Below are 27,528 nucleotides of genomic sequence, written 5' to 3'. Positions count from 1 at the left end.
TGCATTACAACTTCACCTTGCACGCCCCCTCGACAAGGCGAACCGCATCGTGTAGCCTCCCACGCCGGGAGTTTTCCCTCGACGAATCATCGCAGCGCCGATTCTAATCCGGCTGACGTCCGTTTGATTTGCCGTCGTCCCCATTCGCGGCCTCCGTTCTGCACCCCGGCTGGTGTCCGCCCGCCCCGAGCCTTGGCTCCGCGTGGTGTTGGAAGCCTCCAAAGCAGCCTGATGTTGGTCCACCCAATCTTAGCTAATGGCGTGTTGGTCCGCGAGCTGTGCCCCAGAATGAGGCGCATGACTGACTGATGTACTCCCCAAAAGGGCCATCTCTTCTGTTGCAAGTACACGTCTGCAAACGTCCCCGTCACCGTCGCCGACTGTATTGTGTTTTCGGTGTTGCTTGTTGTTCTAGATTTCCGTCCTCATTACTCGCATAGAGTATTCGGCTGTGCTACTCGACACCATCTTTTTCTCCCACTAGACATTTGACACGAATAACAGCAGCAGCCGCAACAATAGCCTCGCCAAGATGGATGCTACTGGGCTGTCCATCCTCAACCCCCGGGCTTCGAGGCTCCCCGGACCGAACCTCCTGCACCAGTTGGTCAAGCCTCCAAGCCAACAAACAGCACTGGATTACATGGGAAGCAACCGTCGCCACTCCTACACCTACAGCCAGCTTCATGATGCAGCAGACGCGCTCGCCAGGCGGATAACACGTGCTTCTGGCCATCAAGATGGACAACTCGTGGTTCCAGTGCTCATCCAACAATCTCCTCTGCTCTATATCTCTCTCCTAGCTATTCTCAAAGCTGGAGGAGCATTTTGTCCTCTGAACATTGACGCACCTCCGGAAAGAGTGAAATTCATCCTCGGCGACGTGGCTGCAACTGTTGTTCTAGTCTCCAGAGAGCTGGCATCAGGGATCCCCCACGATGTCAGTGCAACCATCATCACGGTTGATGGAGACACAGACACCACGGAACCATCCCAAATTGACCTCCAGCACCGAATTCCCCAGCCTGAAGACCTGGCGTACCTCATGTACACATCAGGGTCTACAGGTACGCCAAAAGGTGTAGGCATCTCCCATGACGCTGCCACGCAAGCTCTCCTCGCCCATGATAGACATATCCCTTCCTTTTCCCGCTTCCTGCAGTTTGCAGCACCGACATTTGATGTCTCGGTCTTTGAAATCTTCTTCCCCCTTTTCCGAGGAGTAACTCTCGTCACTGTTCGCAGAGTCGAGATGTTGAACGACCTCCCTGCTGTGCTGCGCCTCATGGATGTTGATGCATGCGAGCTGACACCCACTGTCGCTGGGAGCTTGTTGCGGAAGCGAGAAAACGCGCCGAATCTGAAGGTGCTCTTGACTATCGGAGAAATGCTCAACGCACCGGTAGTTGAGGAGTTTGGGGGAGATGACAGCAAGCCCAGCATGCTCTGGGCCATGTATGGCCCTACTGAGGCCACTATTCACTGGTAAGGCCCCCTCATCATTCCGTGGCATCTCATCTAATTTTGATATCAGCACTCTCCAAACCGCATTCTCGTGTGACTCTTCAACGGGTAACATTGGTGTACCACTTGACACTGTTTCTTGCTTCATCATTGAAATTCCGGAGACGGACAGTGAGGATTTCAAGCTCAAAGTTCTCCCTCAGGGTGAGGTTGGAGAGCTCGCCGTCGGGGGTTACCAATTAGCAACTGGCTACATCAACCGGCCAGAACAAACACGATCAGTATTCATTGATTCTCCTTATGGTCGTATTTATCGTACCGGAGATAAGGCTCGCCTGCTTCCGAACGGAAAGCTGGAGTGTTTTGGTCGACTCTCAGATGGCCAAGTCAAACTCCGCGGTCAGCGACTTGAACTCGGTGAGGTTGAGCAAGCTGTTTTGAGAACATCGGGATGTCACAGCGCGGTCGCGGCTGTGGTTAATTCCATTCTCGTTGTTTTTTGCGCCGTTGACGCGGGAGTTTCCGAAGACGCTATCTTGAAGAAGTGTGGGGACTGGCTGCCCCAATACATGGTGCCCGGCGAAGTTGTCCTGATGTCCGAATTCCCACGATTGCCAAGCGGCAAAGTCGATAGGAAAAGGCTAAAGGCTGAGCATGAGGCGCGCAAGGCCGACATGGTAGAGGATAGTCGGGACTCAGAACCTGCGGATGCAATTGAGACAAAGATCATCGATGTTATGTCTGAGATTCTGAATTTCAAAGTCAAACAGTCCATGTCTCTGGCATCCGCCGGTCTGGACTCCCTCAAAGCCATCAAGCTCGCCTCAGCCCTTCGAGAGTCAGGGTTCGCCGTGGATTCAGCCGGTCTTTTGATGATGAAGACTATTTCCGACATTATCTCCATGGCTCGGAGGGAGGCGGGCGCTCAAGGCACCGATTCATTATCGAAGGAGGCTGCCATCTCTCTTGAGCTTGGCAGTGTTCTTCGAGAGAATCCCGAGTTGGAGAAGCTCAGCGCGTTGGTTGAGGATATGTTGCCATGCACTCCCCTGCAAGCAGCCATGCTGGCTGAGACAGCTCAGAACCCAACAGCATACTGCAACGAGATTGCACTCAATGTTCCCAAAGGCTACACAATGGAGGAGATTTCGGAGTCATTCGTGAAACTGACACGTCGCAACGCAATTCTCCGTGCTGGGTTCACTACCTTTGAGGGCAAGTTTGTCACAGTACTCTTCAAAGACCTTCGGCCAGGGCAAATCAAGTCTTCGGATTGCTTCCAAGAAGACTTTTCGCTTTCGTCGCCACAGGACTACCTCAACCCCCTGAGAATCCAGATCCAGCAAGGGTCATCTGCCTGTTCATCACGCTTGCTCCTGCACCTACATCACTCGATCTATGATGGTTGGTCCATGGATATTCTTCTTTCTGATTGGTCAAAACTCCTGTTGAAGGAGAAAGTACCGCAGCATCTGCCCTTTCACGAGGTTGTCGAGTTTTACAGCCACTCACAAACAGATGATGCATCGCGAGTCTTTTGGACCGAGCATCTTCTCGGCTGGAACCGCGTCCCACTGCCTAAACTCCAGGGCAAGGCTATTGACTCGAGACAAATCTCGTCGAGCCGAAGACAATTGGCAGTGCCTAGGAAACAGGTCGACGCTGAAATCCAGAAACTGGGCTGCACACCCCAAGTTCTGTTTCAGGCATCCTTGGTGCTTCTTTGGTCTGGCATCATGGGAACACGAGATGTTTCCATCGGCTCCGTGACATCTGGAAGAACCATCCCCATTGCGGGCATTGAGAACATCGTTGGCCCTTGCATTGCATCCTTGCCTCTCCGAGCAGATCTTGATACCATGACTGCCAACCTCGACCTCCTGAACAGTATTCACTCTGCCAACAGGAAGATTATGCAGCATTGCACAATCCCGCTGTCTGAGATCAAGAAGCTCGTGGGCCTGCAGCCCGGCGAGGGCCTTTATGACGCCCTTTTTGTGTATCAAGAATCTCTCAACAGCTCGGAACGTGCCCGAAATGTGGTAAGGGAGACTAGCCATTTGGATCGTCTGGAAACGTCAATCTTGTTTGAGCTTGAGCCATCAGATGATTCTTTCTCCCTTCAGGTTACCTATCAAACGGCTTTCTCATCGTCGACGACAGTTGAGCACATGATGGATCAGCTTGAGGCCCTCGTTTCATTGCTTTTGGAGAATCCCCACAAGGATATCAAATGGACACAGCGGAATGCCACCTGCAATCCTTCGATTGATAACATTACGCCTGCCTTGCCTCAATCCACCCTGGATTTGGCTGGAGCATTCGAGCAAGCAGCAAGTCGCAACGCAGACCTTGACGCGTTGGTCTTTGCGCATGCTTTTGATGAAGGGCTTCAACAGACTACAATGTCGTTTCAGGAGTTGAATGCTCTGGCGAATCAGATTTCCTGGTATTTGCAAGATTCCGGTGTCAAAACTGGCCAGGTGGTCGCCATCATCATGGACAAGTCACCCAGCTTGTACGCTTCCATCTTGGGCATTGCCAAATGCGGCTGCGGATATCTCCCAATCCTTCCCTCCACTCCTTCTGCACGTATTCAAGAGATATTGAGTCAAGCTGAAGTCGAAAATTTTGTGGTAGACAACGGGTCCCTCGACCAAATTTCTTTCTCCTCAGAGTCATCGTTAATCAACATCGACAACGCCACCGTCACTGCTTTCCCTACAACCAACCCCGGGATCCCTCCTGATGGCTCTCGACTTGCCTACGTAATTTACACTTCTGGTACGACAGGAACTCCAAAGGGTGTTGCGATCGAGCAGCACAGTATCATGGCCAACATTGAGTATCTTGAGACACTGTATCCAAGATCACCCAGCTCACAAGGCCGTCTTCTGCAGACATGTTCGCAAGCGTTCGACGTGTCTGTTTTTGAGATCTTCTACACATGGTATGCAGGCATGTGTCTCTGTGCTGGAACAAACGACACAATTCTCGAAGATCTTGAACGGTCGATTCGCGACTTGGGAATCACACATCTCAGTATGACACCAACGGTGGCGTCCCTGGTGGACCCTCGTAATACACCCGGCGTCAAGTTCCTTGTTACAGCTGGTGAACCCATGACCCAATCGGTATTTGATCGATGGCAGCAGCAGCTGTGGCAAGGTTACGGCCCGTCAGAGACGACCAACATTTGCACCATCAAGAAGATGGCAGAAGGTGACCACATCGAACACCTTGGACATGTGTTTCCGAACACCTCTGTTGTCGTCCTTTTCCCAGAGAGTCACGATACTGCTCCTCTCAATTGGGTTGGAGAATTCTGCTTTGGGGGTGCACAGGTCGCGCAAGGCTACCTCAACATGCCGAATCTCACATCTGAGAAATTCATTCAACACCCCCGTTATGGCAGACTCTACAGATCTGGAGACATGGGCCGCATGTTGAGCGATGGATCTCTGATGATCTTGGGTCGCATTGATGACCAAGTTAAGCTCAGAGGTCAGCGAATTGAGACGAGCGAGATCAACAGTGTCGCAACCTCGACATCTCTGGCCAGCTCAGCCGTGACTTTACTGGTTCGACGAGAGAAGAGCGCACCTGAGCAGCTGGCCTTGTTCTTTGTCCCACAGAACGAGTCTTCTGCCTTCCGCGCATTGGAGGTTGTTGCTGAGATCCAACAGTCTCTCATTGCTCATTTGCAGTCGCGACTCCCCGCCTACATGGTCCCTTCATACTCGATCCCGATTTCTACTGTTCCTCTTACGTCTAGTGGCAAGGTGGACAAGCGAAAACTTCGCGCCTGCTTCGAAGCCCTTGATCAAGAGTATCTAGAGTCAACCTCAAAATCCTCTCTTGACACCCAAGACGATGGGGATTGGAGCGAGACAGAACTTGTAATCGCAGAGGCGATCATGCAATGTGCCAAGGTGTCAAGAGATGAGTTTGGCCGATGGACTCCTTTCACGGTGCTTGGTATCGACTCCATCTCCGCGATTGACCTGGGTCGTGCTCTCAACTCAGTCCTAAAGACTCGAGTGGCAGTGTCGGAGATTTTGCGCAATCCGACCGTTGCACAGCTCGCACACTTCATCTCTCGGAACGCCCAGTCTCAGGATCACGTTGTTGCAGAGAGCCGTCAAGAGTTCTTCCCTCCCACCTTTGTAGACAGCTTGAAGGAAGTCTTTGCTAAGGAGTCCAAGGTTGTGAAGGCAGTACTGCCTTGCACACCACTCCAAGAGGCCATGCTTTCCCGTGGACAAAGAGGCTACTACAACAAGGTGCTTCTACGACTGAATATGGATTCCCTTGCGATTAAGTCGTACTGGGAAACGATGGCTAAGAGGCACGACATCCTTCGTACATGCTTCGAAACTACGACGGACTCTCAACGAGCCATCGCGCAGATCGTCCTCGAAGGATGGAACATTCCCTGGATGACTCTGGATGTCAACCAACTATCCTTCGATGGAGCCATTGAAGAGCATCTCAAGACTTTTCCTGATCCAGTTGATTCACGGACTCCTCCTGTATCTCTGGCGCTGTTGCGGTATCGAGGATCAGAGTTCCTATCCTTCATTTGTCACCATGCTCTCTACGATGGCGTCGCTATGGAGCGACTCCTGAAGGAAGTTGAAGCTCTGGCAGCGGGTGCAGAGTTGCCACCACCAGTTTCGTACAACGACTTCTTGGCGATCTCTACCAACTTACCTAGCGATACGGAGCAATTCTGGCTGCAACATTTCCAGGGATACCGTCCCTCCACTCTCTTTGCTCAGCCCACAACGAGCGAGATGGACCAGAGCACCCATACAACATCTCTGGACCTTCCCCTTACGGAGCTCCAAGCACGTCTTCGTGACCTCGGAACCACTTTGCTTTCCATTTGCCAAGCAAGTTGGGCGACTGTGCTTGCAATGGCTTACCGCCGCCCCGACGTCTGCTTCGGCAATGTTGTGAGTGGTCGAACATTGAACATGGAGGGTCTTGATCGGCTAGTTGCACCATGCTTCAATACAATTCCTGTTCGAGCCGACTTCACCGCGAGTTGGAGCAATCTCGACTTGGTGAAACACTTACAAAAGCTGAACGCGGATTTGCTCGCATACCAGTTCACTCCTTTGCGTCTTGTTCAGCGGACTGTCAATCGTACTGGCAAACATCTCTTTGACACACTGCTACTGCTCCAAAAGCCACTGCAAGACATCGAAAAGGATGTGTGGACGCTTGAAGGCGACTCTGGAGACATGGATATTCCTTTGGTTTGCGAAGTCGTTCCATGTCCGAGCTTGAACTCCCTTGTCATCAACCTTCATCGCGACATGAGCATTGTGCCCGAAGAAATCGCTACTGCCATGGCCGATGTATTCAAGCTCATGCTCAGGGCCATACTGCTCTCCCCACACGCAACACTGATGGATAGAACCAGTATCCCTGGGTCACTCCAGTCGATATTCGATCTCCTCAAGCCACGGCAGGAGAGGGCTGAGATCACAGTGTCTTCTCCCAGTGAAGAGGAGTGGAGTGATCTCGAAGTCAAGGTCCGCCAGGTACTTGCCACGCTGTCTGGGGTGTCTGAACGCCAGATCCATCGTCGCACAACCATCTTCCAACTTGGACTGGACAGCATCAATGCCGTTCAAGTGGCGTCTATTCTCCGTCAGCAAGGATTCGCCGTCTCAGCCTCCGACGTGATTGAATGTCCAAGCTGCTCTAAGATCGCAGCAAAGCTCTTGGAGAACTCCTCAAAGGCTGAGCCGGAAGACGCGCAGGAATACGATCTTGAGCACTTTTCGCGTCAGATCTCTGCAGATGTTGCCAAACACATGCCCAGCACCGCCTATATTGAGGCGATCTTGCCTTGCACACCTGTTCAATCTGCCATGCTGGCATCGTTCATCCAGTCTCGGGGAGATCACTATTTGAACGCAGTGAGCTACCTGGTCTCGGAGGGTATTTCCCTCGAAAGTCTGGAGAGCGCCTGGGCGGCGCTTCAGGAGAGGCATCCCATGCTCAGAACTGGGTTTGTCCCTGTCAGCTCTCCCGACATCTCCTTTGCCATGGTCAGGCACACTTCCAAGTCGTCCCCTCTGCCTTTGAAGACTCTGCACCTTGGCGAGTCAGACAACCTCAACCTCTTGCAATTGAAGGTAGACATAGGAAATGATGTCCAGAAGTCGCTGCACCAGCCTCCTTGGGCTGTGGTCCTGAGCCAGGGCTCTGGAGAGACTCGGATGAACCTGATCATGCACCATGCCTTGTACGACGCGCCATCCCTTCACCTCATGCTGGATGATCTATCACGACTCCTGGAGGGTAAGGGACCATTGCCAGTACTGAGGGTTGAGCCCGCTGTATCCGCCATTCTCAGCAAGTCATTGAAGGGTCAGGCTTCGGAGCGGGAGTTTTGGGAAGCCAAGGCCAACCAAACCGTTGTGAACAAGTTCCCAATCATGACCCCATTGCGAGTTGAGGAGAGACAAGTCTTGGCCGATACAATCACCTCAGCGTTGCCTTATTCGCAGCTTAAGCGAGCTACGCAAGCCTCAAGCATCACGATTCAAGCCGTCATTCAAGCAGCGTGGACCCGAGTCTTAGCATCCTACTTGGGCGAAAATTCCGTGGTCTTTGGTGTGGCACTCTCTGGTAGGACTGCAGATGAAACCAAGGATGCCCCATTTCCTTGCCTCAACACAGTTCCCATCGTGGCGAGCAATGTGTCATCCAATACTGAGCTGGTGAATTACATGATGGATTACAACCAGCATCTCCACAAGCATCAGTTTTCTTCACTCAGTCAAGTTCAGAAGTGGCTAGGCCATCCAGCTGGCCCTGTCTTCGATACGCTCATTGCCTATCAAAAGATGCCTGACGCAGAATCATCATCTGTACCTTGGCGACTCGTTAAGGACGAGGCGATGGTGGAGTATCCAGTTTCTTTGGAGATTGAGCCAGTGCAGAACGATGAGGTTCGCCTCTGCGTCACATACTACAGTGACATCCTTCCGCAAGAGCAAGCAAAGCTCCTGGCAGAACAGTTTGATGCTTTGTTGATTCATATCGCTTGCAACATTGCTGCAAATGAAGATGATGCTTGGCAACAGTCTCAAGATCTCTACTCTGTGCTCCCTGCGGCCGCGCCAACTCTCGAAGCACCCGTGCAATTGCTTCATCAGTTCGTGGAGATGGGAGCAATTTCCCATCCGGAGAAACTCGCCCTTGAGTTTGTGTCTGGATTCAATGGGGAAGCTCCCATCAAGCAACAGTGGAGCTACCAGCAGCTCGACTCCATGGGAAACAAGGTGGCAAACATGCTGCACAGCCAGGCCGCCGCCGGCAGCATCATCGCTATCCACTTCGACAAATGTCCCGAGGCCTACTTCTCTATTCTAGGCATCCTCAAAGCAGGCTGCTCGTTTGTTGCTCTCGATCCTACAGCACCCAAGGCAAGAAAAGAGTTCATCCTCAGTGACTCCAAAGCTCCCTGTCTGCTCACAACAAACCCGGAGGCCCTGGATTTCGAGACAGATGCTACCATTGTCAAGATTGATCAGTATGCCTTGGAGGTAATCGACAACGGCCAGCTGGAATTCCAGCCAACTGCTACTCCAGCCGATACCTGTTACTGCCTTTACACGTCCGGAACCACAGGTACCCCCAAGGGTTGCGAGATTACACACGACAATGCAGTCCAGGCGATGATGGCCTTTCAGGATCTCTTCAAAGGTCACTGGGACAATGACTCACGGTGGTTGCAATTTGCTGCTCTCCATTTTGATGTGTCGGTCCTTGAACAATACTGGAGCTGGTCCGTGGGGATTGCTGTTGTTGCAGCTCCCAAGGACCTTATTCTAGACGACCTGACGGCAACAATCAACCGACTTTCCATTACGCACATTGATCTCACTCCGAGTCTGGCTCGACTCACACACCCAGATGAGGTCCCAAGCCTCTGCCGCGGTGTCTTCATCACGGGAGGCGAGCAACTCAAGCAAGAAATTCTGGACGCTTGGGGACCTAAGGCAGTTATTTACAACGCCTATGGGCCAACAGAAGCCACCATCGGCGTCACAATGTTTCAACGTGTTCCTATCACTGGCCGCCCGAGTAACATCGGAAAGCAGTTCCTCAACGTTGGTTCATTCGTGTTCCGACAGAACACCAATACTCCAGTTCTCCGTGGTGGTGTTGGCGAGCTGTGCGTATCAGGCAAGCTTGTCGGCAAGGGATACCTGAACCGACCTGAGCTTACAGAGGAGCGGTTTCCGACACTCCCAGAGTTCGGCGAAAGAGTCTACAGGACTGGAGATCTCGTACGCATGTTGCACGACGGCTGCTTTGACTTCCTCGGTCGAGCCGATGACCAGGTCAAGCTTCGTGGACAACGTCTCGAAATTGCCGAGATCACACATGCGATCCGCACTGGTGTTGCTGATGTTCAGGACGCGGCTACCATTGTCACTCGACACGGCACGAGCGGGAAAGACGTTCTCGTGTCCTTTGTTGTTGGCAAACAGTCCACCAAGGGGGCTCTCAAAATCCTTCAGGACCAAGAGGGCCTTGGTGCTCAAGCGAAGGACGCTTGCCGTGAAAAACTCCCTGGATACATGGTACCCACTTACATCTTCTCACTGCCCTACATTCCGCTTTCTCCCAACAACAAAGCAGAGATCAAGGATCTCAAGAGACTCTTTGCCGAACTGTCTCCTGAGAAGCTCATGCAATTATCCCACGCCTCGACTGCTCCTATTTCCCAAGCTGCTCAGGATACGATGCATAAGTTACTCGAGGTCATTGCGGAGTTCAGCAACGTCGGCAAGGATGATCTATCCTCATCCACGAGTATCTTTGATGTCGGCGTGGACTCAATTACTGCTCTGCGATTGTCTTCGCTGCTCAAGTCCCATGGCTTCAAATCAGCTTCCCCTGCTCTTCTCCTCAAGAATCCCGTGATTGGCGACCTTGCCAATTCTTTGGCCAAGGGCGTCTCCACTCAGCAGGAGAAGCTTGTTAGGGAAGTGAAGCAGTCCATCCAGGCATTTGGCCATCGGTATCGTGGCATGGTGTGCCGAAGTCTCGGCGTGAAGCCCGCAGACATCGAGTACATTGCCCCCTGTTCGCCCCTGCAGCAAGGCATCATATCCAGGTCCATGACCAGCGATCAACAGGGTGTCTACTTCAATACTTTTGAACTCAAGCTTCATCAAGATACCTCGGTGGGCCTGCTGCGAAGGGCTTGGGAGGACCTGATCGAGTCGGAGGCTATTCTCAGGACCGCTTTTGTTCCCACAACTGACGGGTTCGTCCAGGCCGCTTTGACAAGACCGCGGTTCCCCTGGCGAGAACACGCTCTTGAGAACCAAGAACTTGTTGAAGGATTCCTCGAGGAGCAAAAGAAGGACTGGGTTGAGAAAAACAGATCTCTCATCCATACACCGCTACTGCTCACCTATCTTGAGACACCAACGTCAAAGCTCCTTGTCGTTCACATTTTCCATGCTCTATACGATGGAAACAGTTTCGACCTCATGATGGACCGACTTGCTGCTGTCTACACTCATAAGGAAACCCCCCGCGGCGCACCCTTCCTGGAAGCACTGAGTCACGGTCCACTACTCAGGCACGGCAGTTGCAGACCGTTCTGGGAAGGTCATCTCCAAGGCTGGTCTTTCACGCCGATGCCCGAGCTCGGAGGGGACATACCAGAAACAGCCATCACTGCTGTGCGCGAAATCCCTACCGAGGGATTAGAAGCCATGCGTTCGTCTCAGAATGTCACCTTGCAAGCAGTGGTGATGGCTTTGTGGAGCTCGGCACTGCAAAGATTCTGTCTTGGCCAGCCAACCCTTGGTGTCATTGTCTCTGGTCGAGTCATTGGCCTTGTAGACGTCGAGCATACCATCGGCCCATTGTTCAACACAGTTCCATTCTACCGGAAGGAAATCCCACAAGAGACATGGACGGCTCTAGTCCGACGATGCCACGAGTTCAACGCTTCTGTCCTCGAGTTTCAGCATGTTTCCCTCAAGAACATCCAAAAGTGGTGCTCGAATGGAAAGGCGTTGTTTGACAACCTGTTCACTTACCAAATCGAACCCACTCAGGACGACAATCGAGCCTGGGACGTTGTTGATGGTCACTCCAGCCCTGACTATCCTCTCGCACTCGAGGCTGTGTATACACGTTCAGGCAAGCTTCGACTCACGCTTGTTGCACAAGGACACATTGCATCTTCATCGAAATTGAACGAGATACTTGATGAAGTCGAGCGTGACGCTGAGCTTATGGCATCATCTCCAGACAGCGCAGTGCCCGCCCTTGATGTACAAGCATCACCCATCAATGGCGTATCCCTTGACGCCCCCACAGCACCTGCGGAGGAGAGTAAGTTCGAATGGACTCAGGAGGCTCGAGCGATACAGGAAGAAATCGCCATGCTGGCCGATGTTGCAGCCTCGGACGTCACCGAGACGATTTCTATTCTGGAAGTCGGCCTTGACAGCATTGATGTCATCAAACTCTCAGCGAAACTCAAGAAGAGAAGCATTAGTCTCCCGCCATCCCAAATCATGCGCTACCAGACGATTTCCAGGATGGTCACTGAGCTGAGCAACCTTGCTTCTTCCGATCTGCCAAAACATGCAGAAGAAGACTCATTGGAGAACACCAAGCTTCGTCTGAGGCAAAATCTCGAAAGCTCTGGTCTCAACTTGGAGACGATCGAGTCTGTACTCCCGTCAACCCACCTCCAAGAGTCAATTGTTGCAGGCATGATTCAGTCTGATTTCGAGTCATACTTCAACCACGATGTCCTGGAGGTATCGGAGAGCGTGAACACCGACCAGCTCCTCGGATCTTGGAAAGAACTTGTCCGCCGTACCCCGATCTTGAGAACGGGCTTCCTCGAGATTGATGACCAGGACCTCGAGATGACATATTGCCAAGTTGTGTCGAAGCCATCGGATATCAACATTGACACATTAACATTGCAGGAGTTGAGTGATATGAATCGCATTACTTCCTCCGCAAAGGAACTTGCCAGGTCAGGGCATGGAGAGCGCAACCTATTCCAACTGCGGCTGGCGACGCTTGGTTCTCAAAGATTCGTCATCCTCTCCATGGCTCATGCGCTCTACGATGGATGGTCTCTGAGTTTGCTATTCCGTGATCTTCAAGCCATTTACGAGGGCAAAGAGGTGTCGCAACCGCCCGTGGAACCTTTCCTTACGAGGATTTCCAAGTCCGAAAGCCCCGAGGCCCAAGAGTTTTGGACGCAATACTTGGACGGCGCTTCGCCTACACTCGTCTCCAAGCAAGAGTCAAGCTCCTCTCCGACTGTAGATGAATTGCAAAGACGGGAGTTCAAGTCAACGATCAATATCGGAGAGATCAACTCCCTCTGCAAGAAGCTTTCCATCAGCCTGCAAGCCCTGTGCCAGGCCTGTTGGGCCATCATTCTAGCTCAACAGACAAGGAGCCTCGATGTCACATTTGGCATCATCATGTCTGGACGAGACTTTGATGGAGCTGACAACCTCGTGTTCCCAACGATGAATACCGTTGCGCTTCGGTGCATCCTGCATGGTTCGTCCTCAGAGTTCCTTCAGTACCTGGAAGAGAACATGGGTGACATTCGAGAGTTCCAACACTATCCACTCCGCAAAGCGCAATTGGCCACGAACATTGGTGGACAAGGTCTCTTCAATACTCTCTTCATTCTTCAAAGGTCGCCATCATCCGACAACGACCAAGGTCAGGTTCTGTTGAAGTCCGTCGATGGATCATCAGCTACCGAGTACCCGATTTGTGTGGAAGCTGAGGCCATATCTGATGCGCTGGTCTGGAGAATTGCCTATCAACCCGAGTACAGCTTGGCAGGATCTCCCGAACAACTGATGTCAACACTTGACAACATCATGGAATTCTTGATGAAGTCAAGTGCTTCGGATATTCTGTCATTCAACGAAAGAGGTGTATCCATTTGTGGAATGCCTGCTGTGACACTCAACGACACCCCGAGCCTCGATGATGCTCTGCCGACCGAAGAATTGCCTAACGGAGTCGAATATTGGGATCACACTTCAATTAAGATTCGTGAAGTTCTTCACCAAGTCTCCAATGTTCCAATCTCGTCTATCAAGTTGTCGGACAGCCTCTACCATCTCGGGCTCGACTCAATCAGCGCCATCAAGGTGTCGTCGCTCCTTCGAAAGAGAGGTCTCAACCTCCGGCCCCAGGATCTCATCAAGGCTGCAAACATCTTCAATATGAGCGACAAAGTGAAGATTTCATCGACAAACGGAACCCAGGTGCCCGCAAGTTCCGAAACTTGGGTGCCGCCGAAAGATGTCGACGTGGGCAAGCTCCTCGGTGACTACAATATTGCTGAAACAGAAGTTGAAGCGCTTCCTGCGCTTCCAATGCAGGTTTACATGCTGAGTGCTTGGCAGAATGCTAAAGGCTCAGTGTTCTATCCCGAGTTCCCCTGCCGAATCAACAAGTCGTTTAGTATGGACGACATCCAGACAGCTTGGGATAGCCTCGTTTCCGAATCCCCTCTCCTGCGGACGTGCTTTATTGCCACGGGCTCTACGACACTCCCCTTCTTGCAAGTTATCCTCAAGAGTCACCGAATTCCGCTGTCGACATCTGAGCCACGCACTGAAGCAAGTGGTGTTATTGAGCCATTGGTCAGCGCCCATGTCAAGGAACAAGATGACGAGGGTTGGCTTTTCCGTCTGAAGATCCATCATGCTCTTTACGACGGAGTTGCCCTCCCTTCGCTCTTGCAGCGGCTCTCTGAGCTCCTCCAAGGGAAGTCTGCCCAACCCAACAAGGGTCTTTCACAATGGAGAAACTTCGTGGTCAGCCAATCCTCCGACACTGCCAAGAACTCCAGGAAGGACTTCTGGACGAGTTATCTGCAGGACATGTCTCTAGCAAAGGAGCATACCGAGTCATCATCCAATATCCAAGAGCGAGTATCACACCTGCAAAAGTCCGCCATCTCCGACATCGCTCACATTCGGAAACTGGCATCGCAAACCGGCGTATCCATCCAGTCTCTCTTCCTCGCGGCATATGCCAAAGTTCTTGCCTCGCGAAATGACTGCGCCCCAACTGAGCCTGTCGTCTTCGGCATGTACCTCGCCAATCGAGGTGTCGATCATGATCTTCCTCCGACTTACCCAACACTGAATCTCGTTCCGCTCAAGGTGGACGCACCCATTGATCGGTCCTTGACCGCTATCGCGCAATCCATTCAGAAAGACATTCATCTCATCGTCTCGAATGGGCGGGCAGATGTTGGTCTTTGGGAGATTGCCCAGTGGACTGGTGTCCAGGTATCTTCCTTTGTGAACTTCCTCAGTCTCCCCGATGACATAGAATCCGCCGAAAACTCCGTCAAAGTGCTGCCTGCTGAAGCACTTGACGGAGCCGGCAATGAGCCCGCATCGTGTGTTTCCCATGGTTGGCTCCAACAGAACGCTGTCAGAAATGACATTCCGGTATGTTACCCTACAGAAGCGCAATCCAGAAAACATTTGCTGACACTCATCATCACAGCTGGCCATAGATATCGAGGCTTCAATTCATGGTACGCGGCTAGATATGGGTGTTTTTGGATCACGCAAGCAGGTGTCGCCCGATGAAGCTAGTTGCTTGGTGACAGACATTATTAGGTATTTGGATGAAATTGTTTGATGATCGAATAAGGATCTACAATACAGGCGTTGAGGATGCGGCGTTTTAGGTGGTTTTTGGTATAGAGCTCTTCATCGTTTAAATGGAAATCCGCCTCTTTATTCAGTCCAACATTACACGCAACGACTGTGAGTGTCTATCTCCCGTGAACAATCAATTCCTCAACTCCGTGTGATGCATTCCGACCGATATCCAACTCATCCCCATAGCGATCCACAGCTCGTGAATATGCCGTAGCAAATAACATAGAAAAGACATGACAAAGGAAAAGAAATCTTCTACTAGGGCATGAGATAGTTGTTGTCTAAACCGAGTATCCCATCATTGACCTGTCCGGGAAAAGGATGATGTTGGCCAGACGCACAACCTCGGCCTCAGCTCGTGAGATCGAGGAAGAGCTCATGAGGCTTCTAGTCTCAGCCTCCATATCCACATCCTCCTCATTGGATTTTGCCTTGTCGCTGGGTGGTGATCCGGAACGAGTTCCAGCGACTTCCCAAGGAGCCAGGCCCATGGCCTGCAATGCGGCCGGACCACCGACGTCGGCAATCTCCTTCTCTCCAGGTCGCGTATCGGAGTCTTCTTCAACTATACCCCTACCGGTGGAGTCGAAGTCCGGACCGGGGTGGCCTCTTTGGAACGCTTTTCTCTGCCGCGCCAGGTAGAGTGCGTTCGTTTGTGTAAGAGGAGCTGCTGGCATATACACGAGCATACTGACTTCGCTGTTGCTACCGCTCGGCGTCTTGAGGCCATAGTTGTTGCTGGAGAGATAGTATGGGAGATCAGGGTGCCATAAGATGTAGTCACCGGGCTGCAGCGTGGGTAATGTGATCATGCTACTTCTCAAGTGTAAGTGCGGGTGCCAGATTTCGGTGATTCTCTGTGCATGGCCTGGGACAGCTCCGTGAATGATCGAATCAGGGTCCCGCTGTAGTTGCCAGTTCTCAGGAGCCAAGTAGGCATCCCACTCAGGCCCGCTGCGCGTTTCAGGAGGAGGATTCTTGGTGGTGAAGAACGGACGCAGTAGGTAGTAGGCCGTTGCTAGTTTGGGTGACGGTAGCAGACGCACCATGCCAGGCTCAACCGTAGAAAGGGCCAAGATTCCTTGGAACATGCGGAAAATAGTACAGGCACCATAACCGTTGTAGAGATCTGTCGTCACAGAGGTACGACTGGTGCACTCCCATGGATCATGATCTTCCCAGCGGCCATGGAAAATATTGTTGTAAGTCCCTGCATGTTGATAGCCATCAGGCTCCCAGCGCTCCAGAGAGCCATTGTCAACCTGAGCAATGATCCCAGCCGAAGACTGCAGAGCTTGAATCCAGTCATCAGCGGATTGTGGGGGTTCAAGAGGCGGTACGTTGAGACCGTTGGACTGGTTTTCCGTATTGCCATGCACTCGAATGCGATCGACATAGGTAATGGGTAGCCTAGTGACAAGTTGATCATCCGGGCTTGTTTCCCATAAGCCCATCATAAATCGCTGGGCGCTGAGAATGTTGGGATGCGCGCGCGAGCGGACTTGGGCCGGGGTCCAAAAGAAATCGAAACATGCCGGGTCGTGTTGGAGCGCTTTTATGTGGCGTTTGCTATCGAGGTAATCGACAGTCTCGCGGACAGCGGTATCAGTATCAGCTCGTGGAACGACCTTGCGAATGACTCCGACACCGTAACGCTTTAGGTCATGGCCAAAGCGGGCAGTCTGGGCTTCATCGTCAATGTCAGAAAACTCAATCGAGGGAATCAAGTGAGCGCCGAGATCTTCGATACGGCTAACCTCGTCGCGGAGAGCAGTAATAAGACGGGTCCAGCTGGCTTCGAGCTCGGCCTCGTGTCCGTGAATAAGGTTGCGCTTGATGCGAGCGAAACGCGAAGGAAGGGCAATGGGTTCAGGACCCCAGAAAGAGAGCACAGGAGATTCCCTAGCGGTAGAGTTGGTGGTGGTAACTGTAGGGGTAGACGCCGTAGTCTTGGCCGTCGTCTGTAAAGTTGGCAAGCCGTTGTGCTTGAGCTTTGGCGAGGCCGTGGCCGTTGTAGTGGTGCTTGCAAGATTCCCCACCATTGTAGCTGTTGTGGCAGCCAGAGTCGCGGCAACCTTTGCTCCGTAAGTGAACTTGGCGGTTTCGGCAGCAGCAACTGCGCTTGTAAGAGAAGCTGCAATTGACGCTGAAAGAGAGGCACGATGTCGGGGCTTTGTAATGCGGCCGCCTTGGGTGTAGTTGCTAAGATTGTTGGTGTTGGCGTTGGTGCTGGTGCTGGTGAGATGGTACGAGCTTGTGCTTGTGACCGAGAGGGAGCCCAAGCTTGGGGATGAGGGGGTTGAACGACCCAGGCGGGAACGGGAAAGTGCAGCTCTGACCTGTTGGCCTGCCAAATCGGTGCCTTTTCTAGGCGACAGGAGGACCCCTTCAGGCTCTCCAGTTCCAGCTCCAGCTCCAACTCCAACTCCAGCTCCTCCTTCTCCTCTTGATGCGACACTCCCCGGAATCGCCTCCGCCCCTGCCTCCGTTCTTACTGCAACCATGGCTGTTGCAGCATCCCATTTTTCTTGGGCTTCTCTTAGACCCTTTTGCTGATTTTCTTCGCGAATGTTTCTCTTCTTTTTCCTTCTTCTTCTCTTCTCCTCATCGTGCTGTCGTCCTTTGCCGTCTTCTTCGTTTTCCCTACCGTCACTGTCGTAGCCGTCGCATGATTTGTGGCACAAGTCTTCGTCAATGCTCCGGGGAAGGCCACCTCCGAGAACTTGGTGTCCTGCCACGGCTGCCACTGCCGCTACGCCAATCGCGGACGCTAGGCCTGGGGTATGGTCAAGCATGGGCACTGCAACGTCGTCGTCAGATGGTGGAGGCAGGTCAACTGATGGTGTAGCCATGACTTGTGTCGCCGATGCTATCCCTTCTAGAAAACGTTGGGCAAAATGGTACTGTCGTTGTGCAAGCGGACTGGCAACTAACCTGTCGCTCGAGTCTTAGTCGTGAAGAGGTGCCTGTGCTAGTTAACGGTTTAACAGAAGGAAAGAAATGAGAACCTCGCGCAACCTGGGCATTGCCTCCATGGAGATATTGAACTGGATCAACTCAAATCAATTCATGGACCAAGGATCGAAAACCAAGGACCGAAGCCAACGCGTGCCATTCATTCTTCAGCTTGCAGCGGTTGCTTCTATAAAGCTCACTCAAGAAACGCCTGGCCCCATTCAGCGTGGGCCTCCTTTAGCAGACGGCTGGGCGGACCGGGTCACTGAGAAGGTCATTCTCCCGTTGCCTCCGCGGTTGCTTTATCTCTGTTCTAGAGGGGCCCCATGCTGATGCACCTTGAACAAACGCCGTGAGGGCGGGATGAGTGGATCTCGAAGCACGTTTCGGCCCTGACATCCGTCAAACCATCCACTCGGTCCAAGACGCTCCGCCCCGAAAATCCCGGTAGCTCCCCACATCTTTCCTGTTCCAGACCTCACGAAGGTACGGCTCTCCGGGCCACGACCCATGAGTTTGCCACTTCCGTCCTTAGATTCGTCGCTCAGCCGTGCTTTTTCCCTTCATCGCCGAAGAATAAGCGGCATCACCGACAAAGATCGAGCCACTTGCCTCACTCGTACCTCGCTTTCGTCGCGAGCGTCCATCTCGACCCTTCGGATCTGGATCCTTCTGCAGGGTTGCTCGTCTGCCATCTCCAACGAATTCAATCAACGGCATACAGGGTTCGGAAAGAAGGTGGCATGCAATCCTCCGTATGATGCATGACATTCGATCAATCACATGGTGTTCTCTGATGGCAGCTTTGGGCCGTGGTTCCTAATCTCTGATTCTCCGTCGATCCCTGGGAATCCCATCCCACAACCGATGAATCACGCAGGGAACCCGAAGATCCGGGACCCTTCAAAATCGTTCGCCATCTTAATCTATATCAGAAACTGCTATCTTCATCATGACTAACCTTTTCGCATCCATTCGCTCCTGGTTTGATTAAGGTGTAATTAAGACCTTGCTCTGCTGGAGCAAACTCGTCGGCCCGGCGTTCCACCTACCATTGTATCCCCTCGGCCAATCTTATTTTGGTGCTGACCAAAAGCTTGGGCCAATGGCTACGTCAAGGCTGAATTGATATCCGAGCCAGTGAGAGCATCGCTAAACATCACCGCCGCGCGGAATCGGGTCAAAGACTTCCGAAAGTTGTTCTCAAAACAGATTTGGAATTTATCTAACAAACGACGCTGGCAATAATGCCTCTTTGGCGGCATTCCTGTGCCGTATCATACTCTCCATGGCTGTTATCTGTCGCAGAAAACATGCGCTAATCATTAAATCATACAAACACCTGGTATCCATACATGCGCCGTCGTTCCGAGAGGCCTAGGCAGGCTTCACACTAACCACTTTCCCGGCCATTTACAGGCGGGCGTGCTTGGGCTTCCAGCCCTCCTCGGCAGCAATGAGCTCGGCAGCCCGCTCACCGATGGCGAGCACGGTCACCATGGGGTTGATAGTGGTCATCTCAGGGAAGATACCGGCGTCAACGATGCGCAGCTTGCCGATGCCGCGAACCTTGAGCTCGGGGTCAACGACGGCCATCTCGTCGTGCTCGATATCACCCATCTTTGTGGTACCAGCGGGGTGGTAGACAGTGTGGGCGACACGACGAGCGTACTCGCTGATCTCCTCATCAGTCTGAGCCTTGGGGCCAGGGGCGACCTCCTGCTTGAGCCACTCCTTGAAGGGGCTCTGCTGAGCGATCTTGCGAGCAGCCTTGATACCGTGCACCAGGGTAGCAGCATCATATCCCTCGGGGTCGGTGAAGTAGCGGAAGTCAAGGGCGGGCTTGACGGTAGGGTCGGCCGAAGTCAGGTAGATGCGGCCGCGGGAGCGGGGACGAGGGATGTTGGGGGTCATGCAGAAGGCGTAACCATCCTTGATGACGGGGTATCCGAGTCGCTCGGTGTTGAGAGTAAAGGGGATCTGGTAGCAGTGCATCATGACATCAGCGGCATCGCCGTCGTTGCCAGCAGCGTTGGTGGGCTCTCGTCGGAGGAAGATACCGGCGTCCGAGTCCATGGTGGTCTGGTTAGCAGGGACAGGCTTGTTGAGCTCCCACATGATGATGGTCTCGGGGTGGTCGAGGAGGTTCTCGCCGACACCGGGAATGTCCTTGACAACAGGGATGCCAAGACCCTGCAGCTGGGCCTTGGGGCCAATACCAGAGTGAAGGAGCAGGCGAGGAGTGTCAACAGCACCAGCAGCCAGGATGGTCTCCTTGCGGGCGTGGAGGACGTGCTTCTCGCCGGACTTGAGAGTAACAGCGATACCGGTAGCGACATCGTTCTCGACGAAAACCTTGGAGACGTGGGCCTCAGTGAGGACAGTCAGGTTAGGTCGTCGCTCGTCACCGCGGAGGATAGGGTGGATGTATGCGACCGAGGCGCTGCTGCGACGGCCAGTATCTGGGTTGTAGGAGACGGAGAAGAAGCCAGCGCCCTGGGTCAATTGGCCCTTCTCGCTGATCTCGTGGTTGAAGTCGTGGATGACGGGAATGCCCATGGCCTCGGAGCAGGCCTTGACCCAGTCCTTGGTCAGCTGGTTACGGTGACGAGGGTGGACGGGGTTGAGCTGGTTGCGAAGGTTGTCAACATGGCGCATCACGTTTTCAAAGTCCCAGCCCTTGCAGCCCTGGGCAACCCATCGCTCCATGTCATGACGGAAGGGACGGAAAGAGATCAGGGTGTTGTGAGAAGAGCAACCACCGAGGACCTTGGCGCGAGAGTGCCGAATGTGGCTGTTGCCATTGGGCTGCTCAGTTGTGCCATAGTCGTAGTCGAGGTCACCACCGAGGAGGCTGAGCCACTCTCGGAGGTTGAGGACGTTGTTGAGGTTGAAGTCGGAGGGGCCAGCCTCGATCATGAGAACCTTGCGCTCGGGGAGGTAGGAGGAGAGGCGCGAGGCCAGGACGCAACCAGCCGTGCCGCCGCCGACAATGATGTAGTCGTAGGCCGAGCTGGCGGAAGCGGGAAGAACCTGGGTCGTCATGTTGAAGCGAGTGAGAAGCTCAGATGAAGCAAAAGTTGAGATGATTCAAAGTTTATGCTTGTAAAGCTTCTTTCAGGATAACAAGGCTGCTGTTGGAGGAATCGGTCAAGATGAACAGCGCAGACCCAAGAAACTGAGGATGAGGATTGAATTGAAGCACAAGATTGGAAGCTCTCGAAGCTCAAAGACGAGGAGATCAAGATCTTTTGAAAGGAACGGGCTCTAGCTTACGGTGGGGTCCGGGACAGATGAATGCGGGCGTCAGGGTCGACGAGCACGCTATACAGTGTTGACACAGTCATGATCAAGATTTCGAAGGATCTCTGGATGTACCTTTTTGGCGACCACAAGTACCTTCTAGAGCAGAGTGTGCGCATTTGATTGGCAGAAGCCGGCCGAGGTGAGCAAGGCTGTTTTTACGAGCGCTAGTCATGATGGCGGGTGGAGCGAAAACACCAAGACGGGCGGCGGCGACGGCAGCGACAGGAACTTGGCTGGTCAACCACGGGGGGACAAGGCAGAGCGGGTCCTCGGCGGGCAGGGGGTAGAAGGCCTAGCAAGCTCTTCACCGACTCAGAACCGGCACCCCCGAGGAGAGGAAACAAGGCAAAGACGGCGATTGATGTCAGTCGAAACTCTGAATTGCTGCTTGCGCTGTGCACTGACGCTACGCAATTGGTGGTGCCTGGCTAGGAGAGGCTGGGATCGGGCTTCGGACATGGTCTACCTATCTCTTGGAGCACAAACAACACACGCAACCCCCTTCATGGGGGACAATCTCAACAGCACCTCCCCCGGTCATTCCACATGACCGGACTCCGGCGACTTGCCCGTCGGTGTCAGCCTCCGTGGGTGGTGCCCTGGGGCCTTGAGCTAATTACCGTGATGGGGTCGTCAACGGACGTTGGTCGAGGGATTCAGGGCGATGGCGGGTTACCCAGGCGGAGCGGGGCAGGCACGGCGGAGTCGGCGAAAACTGGAGAAAAGAGTCTCCGCTGGCCGGATCCGGCGTGGAGATGGCACCGGAAGAGCTACGGGTTCGCGTGATCTCGAGTATATACCAACTATTCAACTTACAACAGTAAGTAGCAGTATTTCCCCAACTATCTCGACATCCGTAATGCTCGCCGACACAGCCTTTTCGACTTATCTCGTCGGAAGTCAGCGTCGATATCGACAGGACCACACCCTGGTATCTGGTTTGCCGGTGGAACATGCCGGGTGCCGCTAGTTTCAAGGGTCAAGACACGGAGTACGGAGTATGCCCGCCGTTATCCGTGATGCATCAACAGCCTCGCAAGTGGTGGCCATCGATCGCGTGGCTCCGAATCACAGATATCATGGTGTTGCCATGGGCCTCCAGCCCAGGCATGCTTCGACCGAACCGGATTGGGACGGCGTGATTGGCCAGGCGGTGGAAATCCCAGCGTCTGCGATCCATCAGGGACCAGGGCTGATCAATGCAGGCAAGTGTTTTCTCCCTCTCGCCTCTCCGTCAAGCCCATTTCCATCCTGCAGGGACGGGGGATTTCTCCACCCAAACCAATTTTGCCATGTGCTGTGCAGCGCGCCAAGTTTGGGATGTTGCTCAGCATACTGATCAGGTATAGCGCGTATGGGGTAGCCGTCAGATCGAGAATCTGAAAGATTGAGTGCGGGACCGTGCTGATTGGCTGGGGTCGTCGTTCTTCGCCTCGATCGCCCATTGCCGTGGTTTTCCTTTTCTTCTCCAGCCCCACGGTAGCATCACCGTATCAAACGTATCTTTTCGGGGATGGGATCTTTTTTTTTCTCTGTTGTCGTCCGCGATAGCCGTCGTTCCCAAGTTACCTAATGGCCCTGCATGGAACGGCTTGTGGGCCAGGTTTAGTTTTTCGTTTCTGTCATCTTTCATCCTGCGAAACCTTCAATTGTGTCGTGCAATCGCTCCAACAATGCTTCAACCTGACAATCTTTGCTTCCCCAAAACCCTTGTTTTCTTGAAAAGATACAGTGATAAGAGACAGCAGTGCCATCTGCATCGCGCTAGCACTGTGCCGGTAGTTGGGGGAGCTTCCAGAGCAATGACGTGAACAGGTCCACCCATGACCCCGCTTTCGACCACTAGCGGCGTATTTTGCGCAGCCAGCGACTCGAGGACTGGTTCTTCGGCACTACGTACCAACAAATCCTGGGCGACAATTCTCCCCCCCTGCGAACCGATGTAAGATGCACCGAATCTCCTCGCCTGGGCCGCAGTGACGGATGGTCCTTTCTTTTTGTCGATATATCCCTCTCGCTAAGTGAAGAATGGCCTGATGTTTTGCGGCCAGAGTTACCTCAAGTTGGAGCCGAGGCCCTCCACCCGGGCCGGGCTTGGAGATTTCCCCAACCAAGTTCGCACTGTATAGGTCGTTTCCAACGGGTACCGTCCTGTGCTTGGCAGGTACTGACCCCTTCAAGCTGTTGGTGGTGCTCCTTCTTGGTTGTCAGCTTCCACGACGACTTGACAGGACCTGGTACTGATTGACCTGCAACTCCTACACGTTCCAGTAATGCCGCGGCATGAGCGTATCTCAAGCATGGGGTCTTCAAACTTTTTCCCCCTGCCTCTAATCGCCCATCACTCTGAAGACACCCAACTTAGCCTTCCGCTCAGCTTTCCTCACCCTTGGCACGCGGCGCAACCTTGATTGGCCCGTGCGAGTGACCAACGCCCACGTCATGCTCCAAGTACCTGTCTCCTGCTGAAAAGTACTCCGACACGTTGGTGGAGCAGTGCCATCCTCATGCCTTCCCCCCCCCACCACAGCTTAGCATCTGTGCTTGTGTACCCTTATGAGGTTGGTTGGCCTACTTACATCGCCCTTCGCCGCCATCCAATTCTTCAAGAGACATATTCGCACGCTTCCCACGAGCTTCACGACCGTAACCGAGGAGCTCAATCCCCCAATTCCCCTGTCCTCTTGTCTATCTGTTCTTCCACCACAGAAGCCATCATGACACTGTCAACCGAGATTCACACATTCCACTCGGGCCGGCCTCAGCCAGAGTCCTCATCCCGATCCAATACCTTCACTTCGGTCGATCCAAGCACTTCGAAGCCTCTTGCGACCATCTATACTACCACCCCCTCTCAACTCGAGGACACAATTGCTGCTGCCCATGCGGCCTTCCCTGTTTGGTCGCAAACTCCTGCACCGCGCCGTGCTGCCATACTCCTCAAGGCGGCGGCAATCCTGCGCGAGCGCAACGATGAACTGGCTCTGACCGAGACGCTTGACACTGGAAAGGCGTGGTCAGAGACATCTACCGTTGATGTTGTCACTGGCGCTGATGTTCTCGAATACTATGCCCACATGGCTGCTGGCAGCTTTCCGGGTCAGAACACTCGCCTCCGTGCCGATGCCTTCGTCCTTACCACCCATGAGCCTCTCGGCGTTTGCGCCGGTATCGGTGCCTGGAACTACCCCATTCAAATTGCCCTGTGGAAGTCTGCGCCATGCCTCGCTGCCGGCAACTGCATGGTCTACAAGCCCAGCGAAGTCACTCCTCTTCATGCCAACAAACTAGCCCAGATTTACATCGAGGCGGGCGTGCCACCTGGTGTCTTCAACGTCGTCTACGGCGATGGCCCTGCAGTTGGAGCTCCCCTTGTCGCACACAGTGGTATTGCCAAAGTGAGCTTCACCGGCCAGGTCAGCACCGGCAGCAAGGTCGCTGGCCAGGCGGCCGGAGACATGAAGGGCATCACCATGGAACTCGGTGGAAAGAGCCCACTTGTGATCCTCCCTGATGCCGATGTGGATGAAGCTGCCGATACTGCCATGGTTGCCAACTTCTTCTCCACTGGCCAGGTCTGCACCAATGGCACTCGAGTCTTCGTTCCTGATACCCTGTTGAGTCGCGTCGAGGAGGCTCTCATCCAGCGGGCCCGAGAGGGAATCCGGATGGGCCTTCCACGAGACAAGAAGACAAACTTTGGTCCCATGGTCAGTGCTGCCCAGCAGGAGAAGGTCAAGATGTACATTGAGCACGGCCGGTCTGTCGACAAAGCCAAGCTGCTTTATGATGGATCAACAGATGCCCAGAGTGTACTCCCGACTGCGGATGGATTCTGGGTGCCTCCGGTCATCTTTACCAACTGCACCGACGAGATGCGAGTGGTTCGTGAAGAGATCTTTGGTCCAGTCATGTGCATCTTGCCTTACAAGACTCAGGGACGAGCACGCGAGGATTGGCTACCAGAGCTGGTTAGCCGCGCCAATGACACTCCAATGGGACTGGCTGCGGGTGTCGTGTCTTCTGACGTCGGACTGGCCCAGGAGGTCATCCAGAAGCTCGACGCTGGCATCACATGGATCAACACATGGGGTGAATCCCCTGCGGAGATGCCGGTGGGTGGTTGGAAGATGAGCGGAATTGGCTTGGAGAATGGCCACGAGGGCATTCAAGCATATATGAGGACAAAGAGCACTCTGGTGCAACTAGGAAAAGGGGCATGCAAAGGGGTTTTCTCTAAACTATAAGAGTAAAAGATAGGATTAATTAAATACTAAGTTAAGTTTTTATTTATTTATTAAGTTAAATAAAAAGAGTAATTTAAATATATTAAGTTATTTATTATAATTAAATTTAAAAAGAAATTATTTAATTAAAAAGCTTTTATTAAATAAGCTTAATTAATAGTTTAATATAATATTTTTTTATAATATTTTTTAATTTATTATATAATTAAAAGTTATATAATTTTAATTTTTTTAAATATATATAAATCTTATTTAATTTTATTTTATAAAATAATATTATTATAATTTTATTTAATAATTAATAATATAATTAAATATACCTTTATAATATAGTAATTCCTATACCTTAGTAATAATTACTTTTATAAAAAAGAGGCTATTAATTTAAGCCTAGTTAGAAAACCCTTTTCCTTACCTTATATAACCTTTATAAAAAGTTATATAGGCTAGGGATTAAACCTATAACCTATATATTAATTAAGGCCTTTAGCTATTATATTATTAGCTATTAATTTATTAATAACCTTATTAAAATTACTATTAAAATTATTAATTACTATTATAAGACCTACTTAGCTATTAACCTACCTTATAACTAAATAACCTAAGCCCTAAGTCTTAACCCTATTAAGAGAGTATATATAATAATAACCTAGCCCTTAGATTATATAATAAATTATATACCTAACTTAACTTAACTAAGATAATTATTAATCTATGCTATAAGGTAAGGCCTAGCGAGGTATATATATAACTTAAAGGATAAAAGTAAGGGTTATATAATTAGTTATATAATAGGTCTTATATTATATAATAAACCTTATTAATTGAAATTATTTAATTAAGCCTAGCTAGTAAGGGATTTTAAAGCTAATTAAGTAGGTAATTTAATTTTAACTAAGGTTTTTTATTTTCTTAGATAAGTAATTTTACTTAATATAATAATAGCGCCCTATTATTAAAATTACTAAGATTTAATAAAAATAATATAATCCTTACTCTAGGGTAGTAATATACGAAGTTATAATATAATTAAATATACTTATTATTAAACTTAAAAATATATTTATTATTATTTTATAATATAATAATAATTTAATCTTTATATAATAATTTTTATAATTTTTATTTTTTATATAAGAAGTATTATTTTTTTATTAAGAAATAATTATATTAAAGCTTTTATAAGCCTTTAATAAAAATAATTTTATATAGCCTAAGCCTTATATAATAATTTAAAGATTTCTAAACTTATTAATAATAATTAATATAACTTAAATACTTTTATAATTATCCCCTTTTTAAAAAGCTTAATTACTTAAGCTTATTTAATTAATTATTTTATTTCTTTATTTAATATTAAAAATATTTAAATATAATAATCTTTTAATAATTTTAAGCTTTAATAATTCTTTATTATATATTATTAATTATTAATTATTTCTTTTATATTTTATTTTTTATAATAATTATATTTTTAATTATAAATTTATTATTATTTAACTTTATTTTATTTACAAAAGGGATTAAAGTACCTTAATTAAAATCTTATAAAGTTTAATAATAAAAGCTCTATACTTAAAGCCTAAGGTCTTAATAGGCTTAAATTAATAAGGTTTATTTATATAATTATTAATACCTTTAATAATAGCTTTATTCGCAATAAATAAATTATATGTTAATTAATTAAAGAGATTAATATTAACCCTCTTCTTATAATAGCTCTCCCTTTTATTATTAACCTTTTAATTATCTTTATAATTTTTAATTACTTAAAGAGATATAAATCTTAGAAGATTATATTTTTATTATCCTTATAAAAAGAG

The 27,528-nt window shown here is 50.9% G+C and overlaps 4 protein-coding genes across 4 annotated transcripts; 2 read left to right on the top strand and 2 right to left on the bottom strand.

Annotated features, from left to right (window-relative positions):
- Positions 1–532: 532 nt before the first annotated feature.
- On the top strand, positions 533–15,220 carry NhNSP2 (uncharacterized protein; the record flags this gene model as incomplete). The annotated part of the gene is made up of 4 exons (XM_003043973.1): positions 533–1,485; positions 1,535–14,975; positions 15,034–15,149; positions 15,184–15,220. 4 exons carry the CDS (start codon positions 533–535, stop codon positions 15,218–15,220), a joined length of 14,547 nt encoding a protein of 4,848 aa, XP_003044019.1.
- A 279-nt stretch (positions 15,221–15,499) lies between these two features.
- Positions 15,500–17,095, bottom strand: NECHADRAFT_11754 (uncharacterized protein; the record flags this gene model as incomplete). Its single annotated transcript, XM_003043867.1, has 1 exon — positions 15,500–17,095. A coding segment is annotated over one exon (1,596 nt), but the record flags the coding sequence as incomplete, so codon positions are not given.
- A 2,251-nt stretch (positions 17,096–19,346) lies between these two features.
- Positions 19,347–21,357, bottom strand: NECHADRAFT_58644 (uncharacterized protein). The gene has a single exon (XM_003043866.1). It carries the CDS (start codon positions 21,192–21,194, stop codon positions 19,563–19,565), a length of 1,632 nt encoding a protein of 543 aa, XP_003043912.1. The 5' UTR covers positions 21,195–21,357; the 3' UTR covers positions 19,347–19,562.
- A 2,815-nt stretch (positions 21,358–24,172) lies between these two features.
- NECHADRAFT_66882 (uncharacterized protein) lies at positions 24,173–25,791 on the top strand (the record flags this gene model as incomplete). Its single annotated transcript, XM_003043972.1, has 1 exon — positions 24,173–25,791. One exon carries the CDS (start codon positions 24,173–24,175, stop codon positions 25,700–25,702), a length of 1,530 nt encoding a protein of 509 aa, XP_003044018.1. The 3' UTR covers positions 25,703–25,791.
- Between the last annotated feature and the right edge of the window lie 1,737 nt (positions 25,792–27,528).

This window comes from Fusarium vanettenii, assembly GCF_000151355.1.
Source record: "Fusarium vanettenii 77-13-4 chromosome 2 genomic scaffold NECHAsca_26_chr2_2_0, whole genome shotgun sequence".
Lineage (NCBI taxonomy): Eukaryota > Fungi > Ascomycota > Sordariomycetes > Hypocreales > Nectriaceae > Fusarium > Fusarium vanettenii.
The sequence above is the reverse complement of the archived record's forward strand: the minus strand, read 5'-3'. Positions and strand labels throughout refer to the sequence as shown.

Excerpts from the sequence above, each read along its gene's own strand:
- NECHADRAFT_58644 (XM_003043866.1), bottom strand. The coding sequence starts at position 21,194 with ATGACGACCCAGGTTCTTCCCGCTTCCGCCAGCTCGGCCTACGACTAC.